At 39.7% G+C, this 17,505-nt stretch overlaps 3 protein-coding genes across 7 annotated transcripts; 2 read left to right on the forward strand and 1 right to left on the reverse strand.

Annotated features, from left to right (window-relative positions):
• The first annotated feature begins 1,758 nt into the window (after positions 1 to 1,758).
• Positions 1,759 to 8,050, forward strand: LOC113749717 (RNA-binding protein 24). Of its 2 annotated transcripts, none has more exons than XM_027293544.1 (8): positions 1,759 to 3,186; positions 3,586 to 3,709; positions 4,532 to 4,691; positions 5,764 to 5,800; positions 5,943 to 6,180; positions 6,605 to 6,715; positions 6,802 to 6,900; positions 7,458 to 8,050. In XM_027293544.1, the coding sequence occupies exons 1-6, from the start codon at positions 2,938 to 2,940 to the stop codon at positions 6,700 to 6,702; spliced, it is 906 nt and encodes a 301-aa protein (XP_027149345.1). In that variant the 5' UTR covers positions 1,759 to 2,937; the 3' UTR covers positions 6,703 to 6,715; positions 6,802 to 6,900; positions 7,458 to 8,050. The 2 variants fall into 2 exon arrangements, with proteins under 2 accessions (XP_027149345.1, XP_027149346.1); XM_027293545.1 differs by having other exon boundaries at positions 1,764 to 3,186; positions 4,562 to 4,691.
• A 668-nt stretch (positions 8,051 to 8,718) lies between these two features.
• LOC113749729 (SWI/SNF complex subunit SWI3B) lies at positions 8,719 to 12,801 on the forward strand. The gene is made up of 6 exons (XM_027293556.1): positions 8,719 to 9,103; positions 9,344 to 9,855; positions 10,140 to 10,517; positions 10,904 to 11,042; positions 11,964 to 12,088; positions 12,227 to 12,801. The coding sequence occupies exons 1-6, from the start codon at positions 8,857 to 8,859 to the stop codon at positions 12,407 to 12,409; spliced, it is 1,584 nt and encodes a 527-aa protein (XP_027149357.1). The 5' UTR covers positions 8,719 to 8,856; the 3' UTR covers positions 12,410 to 12,801.
• A 708-nt stretch (positions 12,802 to 13,509) lies between these two features.
• On the reverse strand, positions 13,510 to 17,376 carry LOC113748910 (psbP domain-containing protein 3, chloroplastic). 4 transcript variants are annotated; one of them, XM_027292503.1, is made up of 11 exons: positions 16,979 to 17,376; positions 16,768 to 16,846; positions 16,391 to 16,554; positions 16,170 to 16,241; positions 15,540 to 15,620; positions 15,359 to 15,441; positions 15,091 to 15,166; positions 14,702 to 14,820; positions 14,528 to 14,572; positions 13,996 to 14,200; positions 13,510 to 13,863 (listed from the first exon to the last, which is right to left on the reverse strand). In XM_027292503.1, the coding sequence occupies exons 1-10, from the start codon at positions 17,130 to 17,132 to the stop codon at positions 14,162 to 14,164; spliced, it is 912 nt and encodes a 303-aa protein (XP_027148304.1). In that variant the 5' UTR covers positions 17,133 to 17,376; the 3' UTR covers positions 13,510 to 13,863; positions 13,996 to 14,161. The 4 variants fall into 4 exon arrangements, with proteins under 4 accessions (XP_027148304.1, XP_027148303.1, XP_027148306.1 ...); XM_027292502.1 differs by having other exon boundaries at positions 13,510 to 13,908; XM_027292505.1 differs by having other exon boundaries at positions 13,510 to 13,908; positions 13,996 to 14,217; positions 16,979 to 17,375.
• Positions 17,377 to 17,505: the final 129 nt, after the last annotated feature.

Genomic DNA, 17,505 nt, shown 5'->3' on the forward strand with positions numbered 1-17,505 from the left:
AACTTTTGAGGGGGGGGGGGGGGGGAAGGGAAAAAAGAAGTTCTCTGCGGTAATTGAAAGAAAGAAACTAATTAAACGCGAATTTTATTGAATTTCAAAGTACAAGTGCACAACTGTTGAATTTCAAACTTAAATTTTTGTGTGCAACAAATTATTAGGCCGCATGCATCAGTTGTTCAAACTTGATAATTCAGATGGAACTGGAGTTGGAACCTTTCTATCCCAAAACTCAACTGAAGTTTTCGGGATTTCTTTAGTTATAAAAAAAAAAAATTTCTAAGATTTAGAAAGAATTTTAAGATTTGGAACTTAATGACAATTATAAAGTCGTGAAACAAAATTGGTAGTCCAGTGAATATGTGAGCAATAGTTTTTTCCTTTTTCCTTTAAAGGGTCTATGGCATTCTAAATAATTTTAATGTTTCTTTTGCTGAAGATGAAAGTGGGGAAAAAAACATGAAGCTAGTAAGGGAAGAAAAAGACATAATAAAGAAAGAAATGGAAAATCAAAAGATTCAAATACAATTATATTACATTGTATTTTTATCTCACAATAGACCAAATAAAACCCAATTTTTTTAAATAAAAAATTACGAATTGGGACTAACGTCATAGCAGATTAATGAACTTACTAAGGCCTTGTTTGTATTACTTGTTTCCGTCGGAAAATATTGTCGTTTTCCGTGATCACATTTCCCTATCACCTTTTTCCCTCACATATATCAAATCGCTATAGTATTTTTTCCATGAAAAATGACGGAAAATGCAATCCAAACACAACCTAAGAATTCCAACTGAATTACTTATTAAACTCGAACAACTTACGTGACCTAATAATTTGTTGCAAGATCGAAAGGGCACTTGTGGAATAAAATTATAGTTAGTAATTTTATGTAGCCACTATACGATTAAAACGATGGTAAGGTGTGACTAATAAAAGTGAAAATGCAGATAATCATCTCACTCGTCAAATTACTTGTTTATTGGTATTTTTTTTTTTTAAATACTCTGTTTGCTTTATTACCAAAAATTGAAAAGTAGGGGATGCCACTGAAATTTTCCAAACCTTAGGAAAGGCGATTGCCAAATAAAAACATTTTAAAAAATCATTTGAATAAATCTTATATACACTTACAGAAACAATGTATATATTATTTATGTCGGACAGTGTATATGCTATCACTATATTTGATCCATGGTACATTGTAAAAGTTGAATTTCAAATTCAAATTTTGTATAAATTACATTCATAAAAAAGCTAACCGTGTAGAAAATACATTATAATCCAAATCATTTTGATTTTTTTTGTTACTTACATGTTATCGTATTTTTTACAATAAATACGTATGTGATATAAAATTTTTTGTAAAAAAAATAAAAGGATTTATTCATGTTTGAAATGCGTATACATTTCCTAAATCACGACGTTTAAAGGAATAAGTCATTACGACACCGATTTGATTCTTGGAAAACCATTAATCACAAAAATTGATCCAGAAAAGGAAAATGGAGAACAATTATGCAGGGGAAGGGACCACATCAAGCCCCTTCCAAGCTGTGCTGCAGCTTGTAGAATCTCTAACTGAGATTGGAAAGACAGTGGATGAGATTGGAGACGCAGATGTGAGTTTGTGTGAGTGTGAGAGAGAGAGAGAGAGAGCATGCGAGCCCACCGAACCCCCCCTCAAAACAGCCCCAGCCCCAGGACCGAGAGCAGCTGTGGTTGTGTTGTTGCAGATTGCTAGTGCTAAAGCCTTTTTTTTTTTTTTTTCTCCTCCTCCTTCAATCTTAAATACAGTAGTAGCAGTAGTTGGGAAGGAGTTAGAATAAAACTGCTAGCTATTAGAGTATCTTCCTCTAAAAAACTGTGTTACTAAAGTAGTACTACTACTTATAGTTGTTGTAATCCTGTCTGTGAAAAGAAAAAAAAGGAAAAAGAAAGGATCATGAGCCCCCACCCCCCCCTCGTCCTCCTCCTCCTCCTGCTCCTCCAGCAAATAATCCTCCTCCTCCTCCTCCTCCCCGCCCCTGCCCATGCCGTTGCCTTCTTCTTCTGCTTCTTCTCTCTGTCCATGACTATGATCGCAATCATCATCCTCAATATTCCTATTCCTCGACCAAATCAAAAATCAAAAACAAATCCCCCCCTTTTCCATCCCTCTACTTTAATCAACTCCGCAACCGCTACTTCTCGCTTCCTGCTACTACAACTGTTACACCACTGTTAACTCCTATTACTACTACTACCGGTACTATAGTTATTGTAATAAGTAGTAGTAATAAATACCTAATAAAATTTCACCTTTTTCGCCAACTCTTCCTATTCTGTTCTCTTGTACAGCTGATCCCCCCTCCGCACAAACCCCACTTCCCCTTCTTTTGACCTACTCCTCCTCCTCCTCCTCCTCCGGCCTTTTTCCACCTCAGTTTTAGTTTTTCTTTTTTCTTTTTTCCCCCACCCCTGATTTGGCACCCCCCTTTTCTTTTCCCCTTTTCCCCACGCACAGCTCTCTCTGCGTTCTATAGACACTACTGTTTCTTCAACTGATCGAATATTCAACGGCTTTGTTGGGTTTAATTTGGAGGGGTTTATGTAGGGGTTTTTTTTTTTTGCCCTTTTTCCTGTTTTGATTGATGTCAAAAATGTTTATCTCAGGACCTATCTGGTCGAGACTTTTTAAGTCTAATAGTCATGGTTAGTACATAGAAGTAGTAGTAGTAGTAGTATCACTCGTAATCATTTCCAACGCTGCTTTTCCTAAATTAAGATTATATTTTCATACTCTTCGTTCTCCGAATCTTCTCCTCCCTGTTCTCTCTCTCTCTTGCTCTCTCCCTGGTGGAATCCAATCAAACCCTCTCTCTCTCTCACCCCTTCAAAATAAAAGGAAACACAAATTCCCCCTTTTGGGTTTCTTTTCTTGATTGTCATATTCAATGGCGTATCAGCAGCAGCAGCCCCCACCCCCGGTTCCGGGTCCGGGCTCGGGTTCCAGCTCGGGTTCTGGGCTTCAATTTCTCAATTCTCCGTTTGGGGACACCACTTTCACAAAGGTCTTTGTTGGAGGCCTGGCCTGGGAGACTCAGAGCGATACCATGCGTCGCTACTTTGAGCAGTTTGGTGAGATTCTTGAAGCTGTTGTTATCACCGATAAGAATACTGGCCGATCCAAAGGCTACGGCTTCGTGAGTGCTTCTTTGTTTTTCTTCCACTCTTTCTCTTTCGTCCTATTTTCGTCAAAACATATTCAAGAAAAATGCCCTTCTTTTTGTAAACTTTGTTTGCATTTGTTGGCGGATCCAAACATTACCTCCCCCCGCCTCCCGCAGGAAAGAATTTACGAATGTTTTCCTGATTCATTACAAAGGAATGATTTTTTTTTTGGGAGGAATCTATTCTTTTGAGCTAATGAAATGTTACTGGCAGAATAACTGCTGCTTGATTTTTACCTTCCAATGTCTGTCTATTTTCTTTATCCTGGTTATAGATTCATAATTCAGTTTCTATCTTTGCTTTGGGACTTTGGAATGAATAATTATTCAATTGACATTATTTCCCAAATGGTATTTATATGGAGTGTTTAGGTGACTTTCCGGGACCCTGAATCAGCTAGGAGGGCATGTGCCGATCCAACACCAATTATTGATGGTAGGCGTGCTAATTGTAATTTGGCTTCATTGGGGCGACCTCGGCCTGCTTTGCCCTTTGGTAATTCTATATCATCTTAAAAGCTACGTGTTGTTTACAAGCCTAGATGTATATTTTTCTGTTATTTCTCCATTTCTGAATGTCTAAGTCTCTCCATTAATATTTTAAGGTTTTTTTCCCTATGCTGGAACGTTGTTTTCCATACTACCTGTTTCTTAGTTGTGGAAACATCTAATTGGATATAACTAATTTGACCAGCAAAACTGTGCAAAAGTCATTTCAGAATTATAACTTATATTTACTAAATTTTTTGCCTCTCCTGTTTCGGATACATTGTAAACATATGCTGCAACATTGTAAACATATCGATGTTGCCAATTGTTGTAGCCTTTTAAATTTAAAAGAATAAATAGTTGTGATCCTTTTTTTGGGGGGTGGGGAGAATTAGAACCAGCTGGGCTGTATTATTCAGTTAGTCTTTGCTTGGAAGCTAGTTCTTTTCTGGAATTTTCTACGTGAATAAAGAGGCAAATAATTATGGCTGCGCTGACAATAGTCACGTTTGCGGTACTTGAAAAGAGTGCTAAGATTGAAGAAAGCAGATAGAAATATCTGTAGGAGTACCCAATGTTCAATCCACAAACAAGAACAATTTTATATGCAGTCATGCATATCAAATAAAAACAGTTGCAGTTTGTAGAATGATTGGGGAAAATTCAACTCCTGCATCCATTGATTCCCATTTCAACATGTGGATTGACAACTGTCTATCTAATTTCAGACAGTTACGATCAATTTATTCTTGAAAAATAATGACAAATCATTTAGCGCCATGAGGTACAACTGTTTGTCTTGCTAATTCCTTCATTCTCCAACTTGTAGTGTGTTATTTTATGCTTCTACTGGTCACAGGACGGCTTAGATCACCAACACCTTACCTTGGAGGTCTTCCAGCTAATAGAGGCGCCTATGTTGGAAGTTTTGGGTATCAGCAACCAGTTTCTTATGGCTATCAACAAGGCTTGATGTATTCTCCATTTGGGTAAATTACTTTGACTTGGCACTTCTTGTGCTATTCTGTAGCTAGATCATTGGCTTGTGGATTAACATCCTGATTTTCAGGAGTTACATGGTCAGCATGAGTGGACGAATAATAGGTGTGAATGCTCCTTGTTTTCCAGTACAAGTGTTATATCTTGGACTTGAACAGCATCTTTGGTGAAACTACAATTTTTCTTGTCAAATTCTGCTTCCAGAAGAGATAAATAAATAAGGAAATCAAACACCCCTACCCAAGGAAAAAAGAAAAAAGCAGTAGAGGAGAAAGAAAGCTAGGACATTTTATGTTTGAATCAGTGATTTTTCTGATTTTTTTCTTGTTTGATGTGAATTATCTTGTTTGCTTGACAGGTGGCTTTAATTTTGTACATTGGTTACTACATGCATGACCTTTCTTGGTGTTTGACTATCTCTTGCAGCATATCATGCACCTGCATGGTATGCTGCTGGTTTTTCTGGTTGCTGCTTAGCTAGGTCCCGTCTGATAACTGGACAATGCTGCATTAAGGCTATGTTTGGATTGTAGTTTTCTAACCGAAAATCCTTACATTTGTTACGTTTTCCATGAATACATTTTCCAATCACCTTTTTATCTCATATACATGTGATGAATTTACTGAAGTCTATTAATGTTCTGTTCTCAGCTCTGTCTGTTTAAAGTTATGCAACTTGTTATTCATACTTGTATGTGTAGCAGCAGACCTTGATAGGGGCCAATCTGGTTGATTGGATCATCATCGTTGTCATTCTCCCTCCTGATCTATGTACCGTTTGCATATAGAAGAAAAGGGCTAAATGCAGTGTGACTGTATCAAATAATTTGCATATAGAAGCAACATTGAGTTTCATGCTCCAATTAGAAGTGACTTTATTGGATAATTTAATATAAGGGCTAAATGCAGTGTGAATTTTTTTTTTGTTTTACCTTTTCTAGGTTTCTTCCTGTTAATAATTCAATGTAATCTGAGCTAAAAATCCATGCTGCTTTATAGTTAATTGAATGTACTTCAGGTAATGCAAATTTCCTACTTTTTTTTTTTTTTAATCAATTTCAGGTATGCAACATACAGTCCAGATTATGTCTATCCTCAGGTGAGTAGCATGGTAAAATGTCTAATAAGAGTATTCTGTATTTCAATGATAGAAAGATACAAAGCACCCTTTTGTATTTGATTATACAAGATTTATCAAACCGTTGCTTTTGGTGCTAACATTTTTCATTTTGCCTTCATAGGGTGTTTACAATCCTTATGGGGGGCAGCAGTACGTTCACGTATATGGTCTGCCTGGGACTGTTAATACAACTATGTATCCTTACAGCCAGATGGGTCAGACAGTTCCTGGGAGTCATAGTTATGCAGCATTGCAGGGGTATACAGTGCCCAATCATCAGCTTGTGCAGTTTGGGGGGCCTAGCGTCAATGCTATGACTACATCATCTATACCAACAATTCAGGCCCCCTATCCAACAGGTATCATGACTCCTTTGTAAAGAACTTTTATCTGTTTTTCTCATTCTTCTCTCAAGTAGGCCTCCACTCTCCCCATTCCCTTCTTCCCCACCCCCCCCCCTTCCGGTGTGGGCCAACTTTGTAAATTTCCTTCTCATGTTTCTAATCTATCTTATCTTTACAGATCTTGCTTTGTGTTTCATGCATAGATAATTCTATGATATCTAGAATGCAGTGCATTTTAATTCGTTCCAGTCTCTAGATTCTCCTTTCCCTTGCATTAGTCTTAGGAAGAGATTCTCTTTTTCCTCTTTTTTTTTTTTTTTTTGGATGGTGGTGGTTGTTTTCCCCCTTTGTGAGTTAGTAAGTATGTGGTTTGTTTCAATATTCTGACTTTGAAATATCAAGTAGGCAGATGTAATGAGGCAATGTTTTTTCATTTTAGGTATTGCATCACCTGTTCCACCACAGCCTCAGTTTCTACTTCCTGCTCATACTCCTCAGTTCATGCAAGGTAGCGGATCTGACCAAAATGCAGGGTGAGGGGTTTATAAAGGTAGGTGGCACAAATTTTTGTTCGGGCATAACACGAATTTTATTTTCCCTTTTTTTTTTTTTTAATGATGTATATATTTTTTTCAGTTACCCTTAGATTGCAGCAGGACTAAGAGCAGCAGTACTGCTACTTGAGTGGCGGGCTTCGTATCTAGCCTTGCAAATTAATCATTTTGCATTCTAGAGGTATGTTGTTAAGACTCGGTTCTCTTGATAATTATTATTAATATAGAAATGAGGTGGAAGAAGTCACGAGCATTATGTTGTGGTGTAAATTGACATGGAGTAAAACGAGAAAGGTTGATATTTTGAAGTTGTCAGAGTTTCCGAGGCATCATGTTTTCATATAGTACTCTAGAATTGTGTGAAGAGCGGTGGTGCTGGCTTTTGCCTTTGGGTACACACCGAATCCACTCTCTCACAGGAAGACAAAAGCACACCAAGAATCAGCAGTTGATTTTGAGTTGCAATTTTCTTTTTCTGGATTGGTGTTGATGATGATGTCTTGTCCAGGAGGGGAGGGTTTCCCTTTGTCCTGGGCAGCTAAAATTAAATCTTTGCATCATTTACCTAGCCGTTGAATTTATATGGGTGACATCCCAGGTAGAAATGGCCTGAATGCCTAGAGCGAGAGAGTAGCCTGGGGTTGGTAGGATTTGAGAACTAAGTTGAAGATGTAATGGTTTGTGAATGTTCCTTCCTCAAATGCATGGTTTTTTTTTTGTTTTATTTTAATGATGCAGGTCATATGTAATCATGCTCACCAGAGAAGTTAAATGTTGGGAGTCGCTCACCAATGGTGGAGAGAGGACCTGGAAGATGCACATAGCAGCTCTTTCAGCATCAGCATATCAGCATCAGCGTCATGTATGTAAACTGTTGCATCCTGTCAGTGGAAGGGATGACTGGCAGAGAGGCATCACCAACCAAAATCAAGGGATATGCTGCTGGAATTGGTTTCCAGCGCGCCCGAGTAGTAGGGAATAATAAACCCATGTAAAAAAAAAAAAAAAAGAAGAAGCAGTGTAGTAGCATTGTGGTAGAATCAACATATGATTCTTTGCTAGTCAGAAAAAAGAGTCCCAGCATTTTGGGTCTGTAGATAAAAGTCTGTGGTGTCTCCAAAGTCCCATACAATATGGGGGTGGGGGTGGGGGTGGGGTGCGGGTGCATCGTGCATTGGATGCAAAAAAAGAGTCGGTGTCCCGAGTCTTTCTTGTGCATAATAACTATATATATATAGTTCCGAGTCGTGCTGGACATTAAATTCTCTGTAATTTGGATTTATTTTTAGATGCCAGACTTCCAAGCCTGCAATGCATATTGCATGTAGACACTATGTATGTGGAAGCCGAGCGAGAGCGGTTGGTATGAACTAAAAGCGCGCCTAGAGTCTCACGCTATTGTTGGTCGGTCATCATGTAGGAGTGATTATTGGTTTTAACTTGGTATGTGTTCATTTTCTTTGTATTTTTCTTTTTCTTTTTCTTTTTCTTTTTCTTCTCTGTCTGTCTCTCTCTCTCTCTCTAAAATGGATGGCAGCAAAAAAGAAGGCCATCTTGGGTCTATATCCTCAGTTATAGAAATTACGAATGAGACTCGTTCAAAGTCAAATTAAATTCGTCCATTAAGATGGATCCGACCATGATGATGAATGTTACTAAAATGTCAATTCTCGCGTGACCCGATCGATCGATCGATGGGCTAAATCTTTCACTTTGCCCAGTTTGAAACACAATGCGCTGAAATGGCGCAAATTCTAATTCCTTTCACTCTTTGTTTGTGTGTGTCAGTGTGTGTGTGAGTGCGCGCGCGACCGTGTGCTCTTGAGTCGATTATTATTATTATAATAATAATTTGACGGATGGGCGGACGGTGTGGACATGTGATTGGATTGGGCCAAATAGCCCATTTGGCGGAATTCAATCCGGCTCCAAGGGGTCCAGTCCAACAAGCCGAGAGGGAATTACTACAACCTCAGACGCAGGGGTTGGAGGCGGAGGTTTGGTCGGGTACAGTCCGGGGCCGTTTCTCCTGATCGTCTTGCTGTCGACAAGTGGACGCCTCCTCCCCCACTCACCGGAAACACCTAGCTACTAAGAGTAAAGGGTTATTATCTTCTACAAAACAACACAGCTGGACATGGGCACCGACAACAACCACCACCATAATAACGATACCACCATCACCACCACCCCCGCAACGCTCGGTCCTAACATCAGCAACAACAACAACAACAGCAGCAGCACCGCCAACAACAAGTCACCTCCCAAACCCCCTATTAAGCCTGCTGAACCCCCCACTCCTACTACCACCACCACTCTGCAACCATTCGGCTCCTCCCCCAACACTGCCGACTCCGACTTCATCTCCATCCCCAGCTATTCCCGTAAGTTTAACTAATCTTCCTGCTCTTTTTTTCTCTTTACCTTTCTTTTTTCTCAACCCTTGGTTCGTGTAATAACTTTTTCCTTCCCCCTTGGATTTTGTTTTGTTTGGGACTGGACTCTGGCGGGTTGGACTGGGAGGTGATTGGATTGTTTATCTCGTTTTGTTTTGTTTTGTTTTTAACGAAAAACATTTTTTTTTTTTTTTTTAAAAAAAAAAAATGCGTATTCCATCTGTGTAGGATGGTTTAGTTGGGACAACATCCATCAGTGCGAGCTTCGATTCCTGCCGGAATTCTTCGACGGAAGATCAGCCTCCAAGAACCCCAAGACTTACAAATACTACAGGAATGCCATCATTCAGAGATTCAGGGACAACCCCTCCTCCACCCCCACCAAAAAAATCACCTTTACCGAAGTCCGCAAGACCATCGTTGGAGACGTCGGCTCCATTCGCCGGGTTTTTGATTTCTTGGAGGCCTGGGGTTTGATTAATTACTCTCCCTCTTCTTCTTCCTCCTCTTCTAATAAGGCTGCCGCTGCCCCCCAACAACTCTCCCACAATGACAACAAGGACTCCTCCTCCTCCGCCACCAAATCTGCTGCTGCTGCTCCTCCTCCTCCTCCTCCTGATGCTCCCCCCTCTGCCTCTGCTGATAATTCTACTACTGCTGCTGCAGCTGGCGGCCCGAAGAAGAGATTGTGCAGTGCCTGCAAATCTCCCTGCACCATTTCTTGCTTTACTTCAGATAAGGTTGTTCCATTCTGCTGCACTACCACTTGGGACTAGCTTTTATCTTTCTTAATACCCTGGACTGCACATTCCTGCATTCTTCTTGCTTGCTTCTCTCAACTCGTCCTTTCACAATGCTAGATTCTTTTTATTGCTTGCCGGTGGTTGATTTCTTGCAAAGAGTTTGATCCAATAATCAGAACAACATTGCTATGTCTAGTAATTACCTACAGCAGTTCTGCACCTACTCATGCTATAGAGCACCATTTTTCTCTGACTTGTCTTTCTTTCATTTTTGAATGCAGCACAATTTGACTCTTTGTGCAAGGTGCTACGTCAGCAACAATTTTAGGGTTGGAATCAGTTCTACAGATTTCAGAAGGGTCGAGATTAGTGATGTCGTAAAGACCGATTGGACAGACAAAGAAACTCTCCACCTACTGGAAGCTATCATGCATTACGGTGATGACTGGAAGAAGGTAGCTGAGCATGTTGGTGGTGGTAGAAGTGACAAAGACTGTGTGGCTCGCTTTCTTAAGCTCCCCTTTGGTGAACAGTTTGTTGGGGCTCCAGAATCTTCCGAGATGGTGGATAATCAACTTACCTCAAGAGGTTCATCCTTCCAAAACAAACGGATGCGACTTTCACCGCTTGCAGACGCAAGCAACCCAATTCTGGCTCAGGTAAAAGCTACAGTCTTCCATTCTTTAAAAAGTGCAAGGTTATTGAACCCCATGAAATTTTTCTGGTGAGTTCGCTGAAGACGAGCCTTTATCCATAGATTTGCTGCCTAGCTATGTCAAGTCGTGCTGGTTTAGAAGATTGACAAAGGCTGCATTTGTCAAGTGTAACTACTGTATTGGGAACATTACGAGAATGACCTTAAGTAAACTAAAAAACATGCTTCTTTTTTATTACAAACCTAGTAGTTGTTAAAAGTGGAAGGCTTGCTTTTGGTTTTGGTCAATTTCATCAGAAGTGGCTTCATGGTCCTTGACTTCTCACTGCACTTATCTTATTACTTAAATTCTGCTCATGTATCTTCAGTTGTTTCTGCTAATTTCCTCAGGCTGCTTTTCTTTCTGCTCTGGCTGGGGTAGAGGTAGCAGAAGTTGCAGCACACGCTGCTGTGACAGCCTTGTCTGATTTTGCTGGTGTAAAAATCAAAGCTAATCTGAAATCTGTTCCTGCTGATGCAAAACAGCAAGGTATGTTCGACTTTTTGGGAAAGAGTGAGTTTATGGTTCTTTTGTTGTTCCAACTCTCCAGTCAATTCTAGGGAGAAAGGTGAAATGTGTTTTACACAACTTGTTGTAAATAGTTTAAAATGCCTCCTCCTAGATGATTGTCTCTGTTAGGCCTCTATATTGTGGCATGTAAAAGTTCCTGGCACCTAGCTATTCGGTGGTAGTTGAACTTTGTTGGTGTGAGAGAATCTGTCGAGTGAGGTTGCACATCATGGAGTGTGATTCTAGAATTGTTCATAAGCATTTAGATTGAGATCCCTGCAGCCAGTGTTGCTTCAAGGAGCTTGTATGCAGGACAATTGTAGCACTAGCTGCTTTGTGCAAAAACTGTAAGAAAAATTGCTAGTAAAGGATAAGGCTGAATGCTAGTATTGCCCACTGCTTGAATCTGTATGCTCTTGGCAAATTTGCCTGCTCTTCTACGAGATATGATATGGCACATGACATAATATGGCACAAACAAATGAAGAAGGAATGTAAGATGAGTTCTCACATACTTCTAATCCATTGTCCTGAGTAGAAACAAATAGGGCCACTTGATATAACTGGAGCATCTAATTTGCAGATATACTACTGATTCTTTGTTTGTGCTGGCAAGAATACAGTTAGCAATCTAACAGTCTCCATAAAACTTATTTGTTATAGGTCTGGATTTGATTAATGCTGACCTAACAGATAAAATTGGTCCCACGTATTTATATTTCTGGGTTTTGATGACTAATATCATTTATGTTTTGCTTTTCCTCCATTTGGTGTGCTATGCACATACTGTCATAACCTTCTTGTGCTAGTTATATAATTCAGGAACTGGCAATTATGTCGCCATGTACCTCAGTGCTAATCAGTTTTTTCCAAAGATGATAAATTTTCTTTTCTCGACAGATTTTGACGTTGCATCTCATGGTGACACTGCATATAGAATGGATGGTGCTCTTGCTGAAGCACAATCTGAGCTTGAAAAGGAAGAAGAGGATGTGGAGAGAGCCCTTTCTGAGATAGCCGTTCAGGTTATGTTTGTTGGGCATTATTATTATTTAAGATCATGGAAATTTCTGCAAGTAGGGTTCATTAACTGACTTTTATGAGGACAGAAATTTGCTTTTGCTGACACGCATAAGGTGGATTTGTTGTCACATGCTTTGCAGACGAAGGAACTTCAAGACAAGATTGTTCACTTTGAGGAATTAGACTTACAAGTGGAGAGGGAGAGCCAACAATTGCAGCAGCTCAAGGATCTGCTCTATGTTGACCAGTTAACTTTGCTATTTTATAAGGCCGCAGCACATAAATCAGGAGAAAGCATGGTGGAAAGTATCAAAGCAGAATGATATGCGCACAAGATTAAGCCCTTTTCCACCAAATGTGCTTCCGTGAGCAACATACGTTTTTTGTTATCCATGGAGCGGTTAGTTCTGTCTGCCCGAAAGCAGCAACTTTGTATTGTTGCCGAGAGTTGTACTTGCCTAGTTAGTTCCGAGACTTTTTCTGTGCTCTCCTTGTTAGTCCTTGAGTTGGCGGGGTCTCTCTCCCTTTACTAATTTGGGGATTTGATCCGTGGAAGAGGGACAGGAATGGTTGCAATGTACAAATTTCTAGACGAGTTTTAACATGTGACAAAAGGCTCTCTTTTGTTTATTATTTATAAGAAAAAGTGTAAATGGATTCACAATTACGGTTCAAGGCATGCCTTCGAAATCTTAGGTCGTTTATTTGGATTTTTATTATAAGTTGTCTATTAACACACTAATACAGCTCTCGTGTCGATAGCCAATGTTTTGTGAAAAGGTGATTTGTTCTTATCAACAAAATTAACCTGTATAGTTAATGTGTTATGGGTGTAAAAACTCAGTACTTTTATTTTGAAAAGCGTGTGTCTATAGCGTTAAGGTTGCGTCGTGCTATCCGAACTGCAAACACTGATCTGGCAAAATATGGTCCCTGAAAAGGCCATGGATAAAGAAAAAATAGGTTACTTTTACATTTCTGTTTAAAGAAGTTGATTGCGAGAGGCCAATGATGTCTAAGTTAGATTGGTCCATGAATGTCGAACCTGAAAAATGCCTGCAATAACAATAATAATACCATCTCATTCTCATCTTGCATTTTCTATGATTTTTTATGAAAAAATTACTGTAGCAATTTGATGTATGTGAGGGAAAAAGGTAATAGGGAAATGTGATCACGGAAAACAACGTAATTTTCCGACGGAAAACTGCAATCCAAACGAGGCCGCCGATGCTCTCTCATAAAAGTGCCGTCAGCCTATATAGGAAAACAACACTTTTTTTTTTTGGTCGAAACGATAAGTTGAAAAGGAGGGGTGCAACACGAGGAAAGCAACACTCGTTTAGGAGTAAAAACTTCTAATGCTCGCATAAATATACAAGAGTTCGTGCTGCTACGCAACAGAATGGATGTTACACCGCCATTAATGTGGTAAGGGCATCCTCCTGAACAGGAACACAAATAGAACCAAACCATATGCTTGGTTTCAAACTCAAAAACTCATTTCGAAAGCTCGAGAGTTTCGAAAGTTCCTGCTTTATGGATACAAGCAAAGCACATAAACGCACAGGTACTTGGTTAACAGAGCAAAAAACGTCCCAGGAAAGTTCATGTCATGCTTATTTCTTACAAGGAAATTGCACACTAGTAGTATAGCATAGTAGTCACAACACTTCCACAACATATCTTGAAATTTTCCGGGATCTATTCAGTTTAAAGCCTAAAAAACTGTGTGCTGAGTTTGTATAACACGAGTATCTGAGTTGCTTTTCGAGTTCTGCAGATCAAGTAAGCCAGTCCAATTTGAAGTAAACAACAAAATCTACATGCACAAGACATTTGATATAAAATTGGTATTTCAAAATAGGAGAAAACAGCTCATTTTGAGCATCAGTAAGAATCTACTCACCTATTTATTTAGCACTTGGACTAAACAAAGGTCCATCTAATTCAAAATGGCCGACAAGTCCCCAGAAAATAGAACTTCACCTCCTTACATTGAAATGCAATGCTGGATTTAAAGTTTCCATGCAACGTGTTCTTCCACCAAAGACTTTAAAAATCGGAATTCCAGCCTAATTATAATGAACCTCATTTGCAGCAACTAGATTAATCTGAAAGAAGCAACAGCCTGCAAAGAATCAGAGCATATCATCATAAGGAAAATCAATCATTTGATGCTTACATCGGCTTATGTCTCTATTGCTTGTCCAGGTTCATGCATGTAGTTTGAATGTTTAACCACTAACAAAAATAGCAACCTGAGATTTAATATCATTTACTAACTTTTAATAACTGATACTTGCGTACCAAAATTAAGCTGGCAGGACACTAGATATAGATATCTAAGCATAACAAGATTACATGGCTATGAACTGAGTTTAGAGCACAAAGACTTTGGGTTCAGAAAACTGAAACAATCAAAAGGCTAGTAACTTGACCTTCTCGATTGTGGAACCATATTTCTCTGCCTCCTCTTCAACAAACTGTAGTGTGTGGTAATCATCAGTCCGGATATTAGGAATCATGAGTTACCAAGTACAGTCAAAAATTACAAAACTGACTTCGAAAATACAATATAGACAGAAGAGTTGCAGGTGATTGAACTACAATACCTGCCCAGTGAGAGTATACAATCTATTGTACCAACCATTATTTGCTATTCCAAGCACCGAAAATAAGTGTCTACGACTTTCACCAGGATTTTGGAGTGTGTACTCGATGTAGTATAATCCTATAAAAAGAAATTAATCATTAACAGAAAAAACCAGAAATTCTAAAACACCTTTGTACTTGGAATAAACCCCTCATAAAACAAGCAAATGTAGACTGCGAGAAAAAGGACAAGAGCAACAACTCCGGTTACCGAGTCATTAAATTACAATATGTGAGTTATGACCATGCATGGACTGTTTAATCAACAACAGACAAGAGGTCTCCATCCAATGACTGAATATTTCTTCCACGCTGTCACGACATCATACACAGGAGAAAGTTGTGTTACCATTAGCAGCTTTGGAATCTATAAGTTTTGCTGCAACACCCGGTGGCCTTTGCCAGCTTCTATCCAACCCACTAACCTGCTTAGATCAGTTAAAGTGTACGGGTTAAGCATGTCAATATCACAACCATATCTGATGTAGGGATTGGTGGAAGCAAAGGAACAAACACCAGGAAAATAAGATCCTGGGGAGGCTGGCAAAAGCATAGGGGAAGGCAGTATTTGGACGAGAGGAAGAGCAGAGAAAACTCAAGATGGATAAATTTCCCACCAGAGTTTCTGCAAAAGCATCAACTTTGCCGAAGGATTCCAATCTGGTGAAATCAGCACCAAGGCCCGTGATCACTACGCTGACTGAGGGAATAAAGTGGGCGTTTTGTAAAATTCAAGAAGTCATACCGAAGATATGGATGGATGGAGCAGAATGTAGATTGCAACCAACAAAAATTTACCATTTGAATTAGAAGGCTCTTGAGGGTAGAAGGCAGTGAGCGACCTTATCCCATCACCCTCCCCACTGCCCACTTGCCAATCTGGAGATTAATCATACCTCACGAATAAAGAATCATGTTATGGGGATAGGAGCTGATTATAAAAGAAGCTAACTAAAAGCAGAAGCTGATTATAAAAATTTAAAGCAGAAGCTGGTTATAAAGAAGCTAACTAAGAAGCAAAGTGGAAAGCCTTGAGCCAAGATGCAAACTTGGACAGCGAAAGCATGCTGCTCCCGACCTTGAAAAATTAATGCATTTGCTTGAAATTTAGAAACGTAGATAAAGCACCAGTACTTAATACTACTAGCAAATTAAGAAAAATCTGGCATAATTGAAGTTGACGATTTTGGAAAAAGAGAATACTTGGTATTGATAAATTTGATAATGCGCAGGGATTTCAGAATTCACTCCCATTTAACCCAAGATTATGGTTATGGAAGCGATAAAGGGTAAAACTTTTTCAAGAAATGGAACACTAAGGATCGCATATGTAAGAGTTAATACAACAGCAAATTGTGTCGCACCAAATTCTGTCCAATGTGAGGCGGAATAAAAAAGATAGAAGAGGGAGGGAGGTAGTGAATGTACCTCGAGGTATCAGAATCTGGAACTTATTAACATCATCTGAATATACACGAAAGTAATCTTGTGCGGGGGCATCTAAAAGGCATTCCAGACGAGAGGTGAAGGTGTGAAACAAATGTTGCAGCGGTAGGAAAACAGTAAATACAGTGAAAAGAAAGATGGAAGCCGGGGAGAGGAGGAAAAGTGGGATGAAGGGTGTTGTTTATCTCTAAGTGTAATGTTACCGGTGTCTCTTGAAAAAGCAACAGAATTAGCATTAGCAATGGGAGTGGTAATTAATGCAAGAGGGAGGGAACATGAGCCAGCGGCAACGACACCCTGAAGCAACAGCACTCTCCTTTTGGTCGGCCGGGCAGCAGCAGATTGGTTTTGCTGCTGACTCCAGCCACTGTTCATGGAAAGGGAAAAAAAAGGGAAATTAAAAAGCTAATCAATCAGCAAATGGTTTGAGATTGAATTATAGAAAAAAAAATTCTGGTTTTAAGTGACAAAGACAATTATCCTTTTAGTGAATGGGGTGGGATTGAGGACTGAAATCCAGAACTAGGAAAACCACATGGTTAAGGAGAGAGAGAAGCGAATAATGGGGCGGAAAGAATACCCGTCATCGGTATCAACATCAACGTTGGAGCAGGAGAGATTTAAGGTGGCGAGGTAGGTGTTTCTTTTGCGGAGGCCTCCTGCAGAGAATTGAAGATAAATAAATTCTACTAGAAGTAGAGAGACCTCATTAGACAAGACTCAGTGACTCGCTACTACCACTACCGCTACTACGAGTACGTGGTGACGAGCAAAAGGAAGAAAAAAGAGACCATTGAGTTTGAAGGGAGAAGATGAAGATGGTTTAGTGGTGGTGCACAAGTGGGAGAGCTGAGTCAGGCTGAGGCGGCGGCGGTACTGAGACTGCAGGCGCAAGAAGAAGATGCTACAGCAGCAGCTGCGGAGGCCTTCAGCCACGGATGCCATTGTTGCCCAATTTGATTGTTTGTTTGGTTGGTTGGTTGGTTTGATTTGGTTATCGGTTAATCCCCACCGCGCATTTCATTTCATCCCTGTCTACGTTTCTAGCAGTATCAGTACTGGTATACTACTGCTACTACCGGAGTGGTGTGGTGGGTTGGTGTCTGGTCGGAGTGACCAGTCATGTACTCGTACTGCTCTCTTATCTTCTATCTAATCTAAGCTCTAAGGTGGTTAGTGGCAGTAGAGGAAACAGCTTTCTTTTCTCCTTTTTTTTTTTTTTCTTTTTATTAAGGAGTATCTTTTAATTTTGTCTTTTGGGGGAGTGGAGTCCTGTACTCTCGTACGGACATCAGGAAAATAATTCGGCCCATTTTGT

Source organism: Coffea eugenioides, chromosome 10 (assembly GCF_003713205.1).
Source record: "Coffea eugenioides isolate CCC68of chromosome 10, Ceug_1.0, whole genome shotgun sequence".
NCBI classification, from domain to species: Eukaryota; Viridiplantae; Streptophyta; class Magnoliopsida; order Gentianales; family Rubiaceae; genus Coffea; species Coffea eugenioides.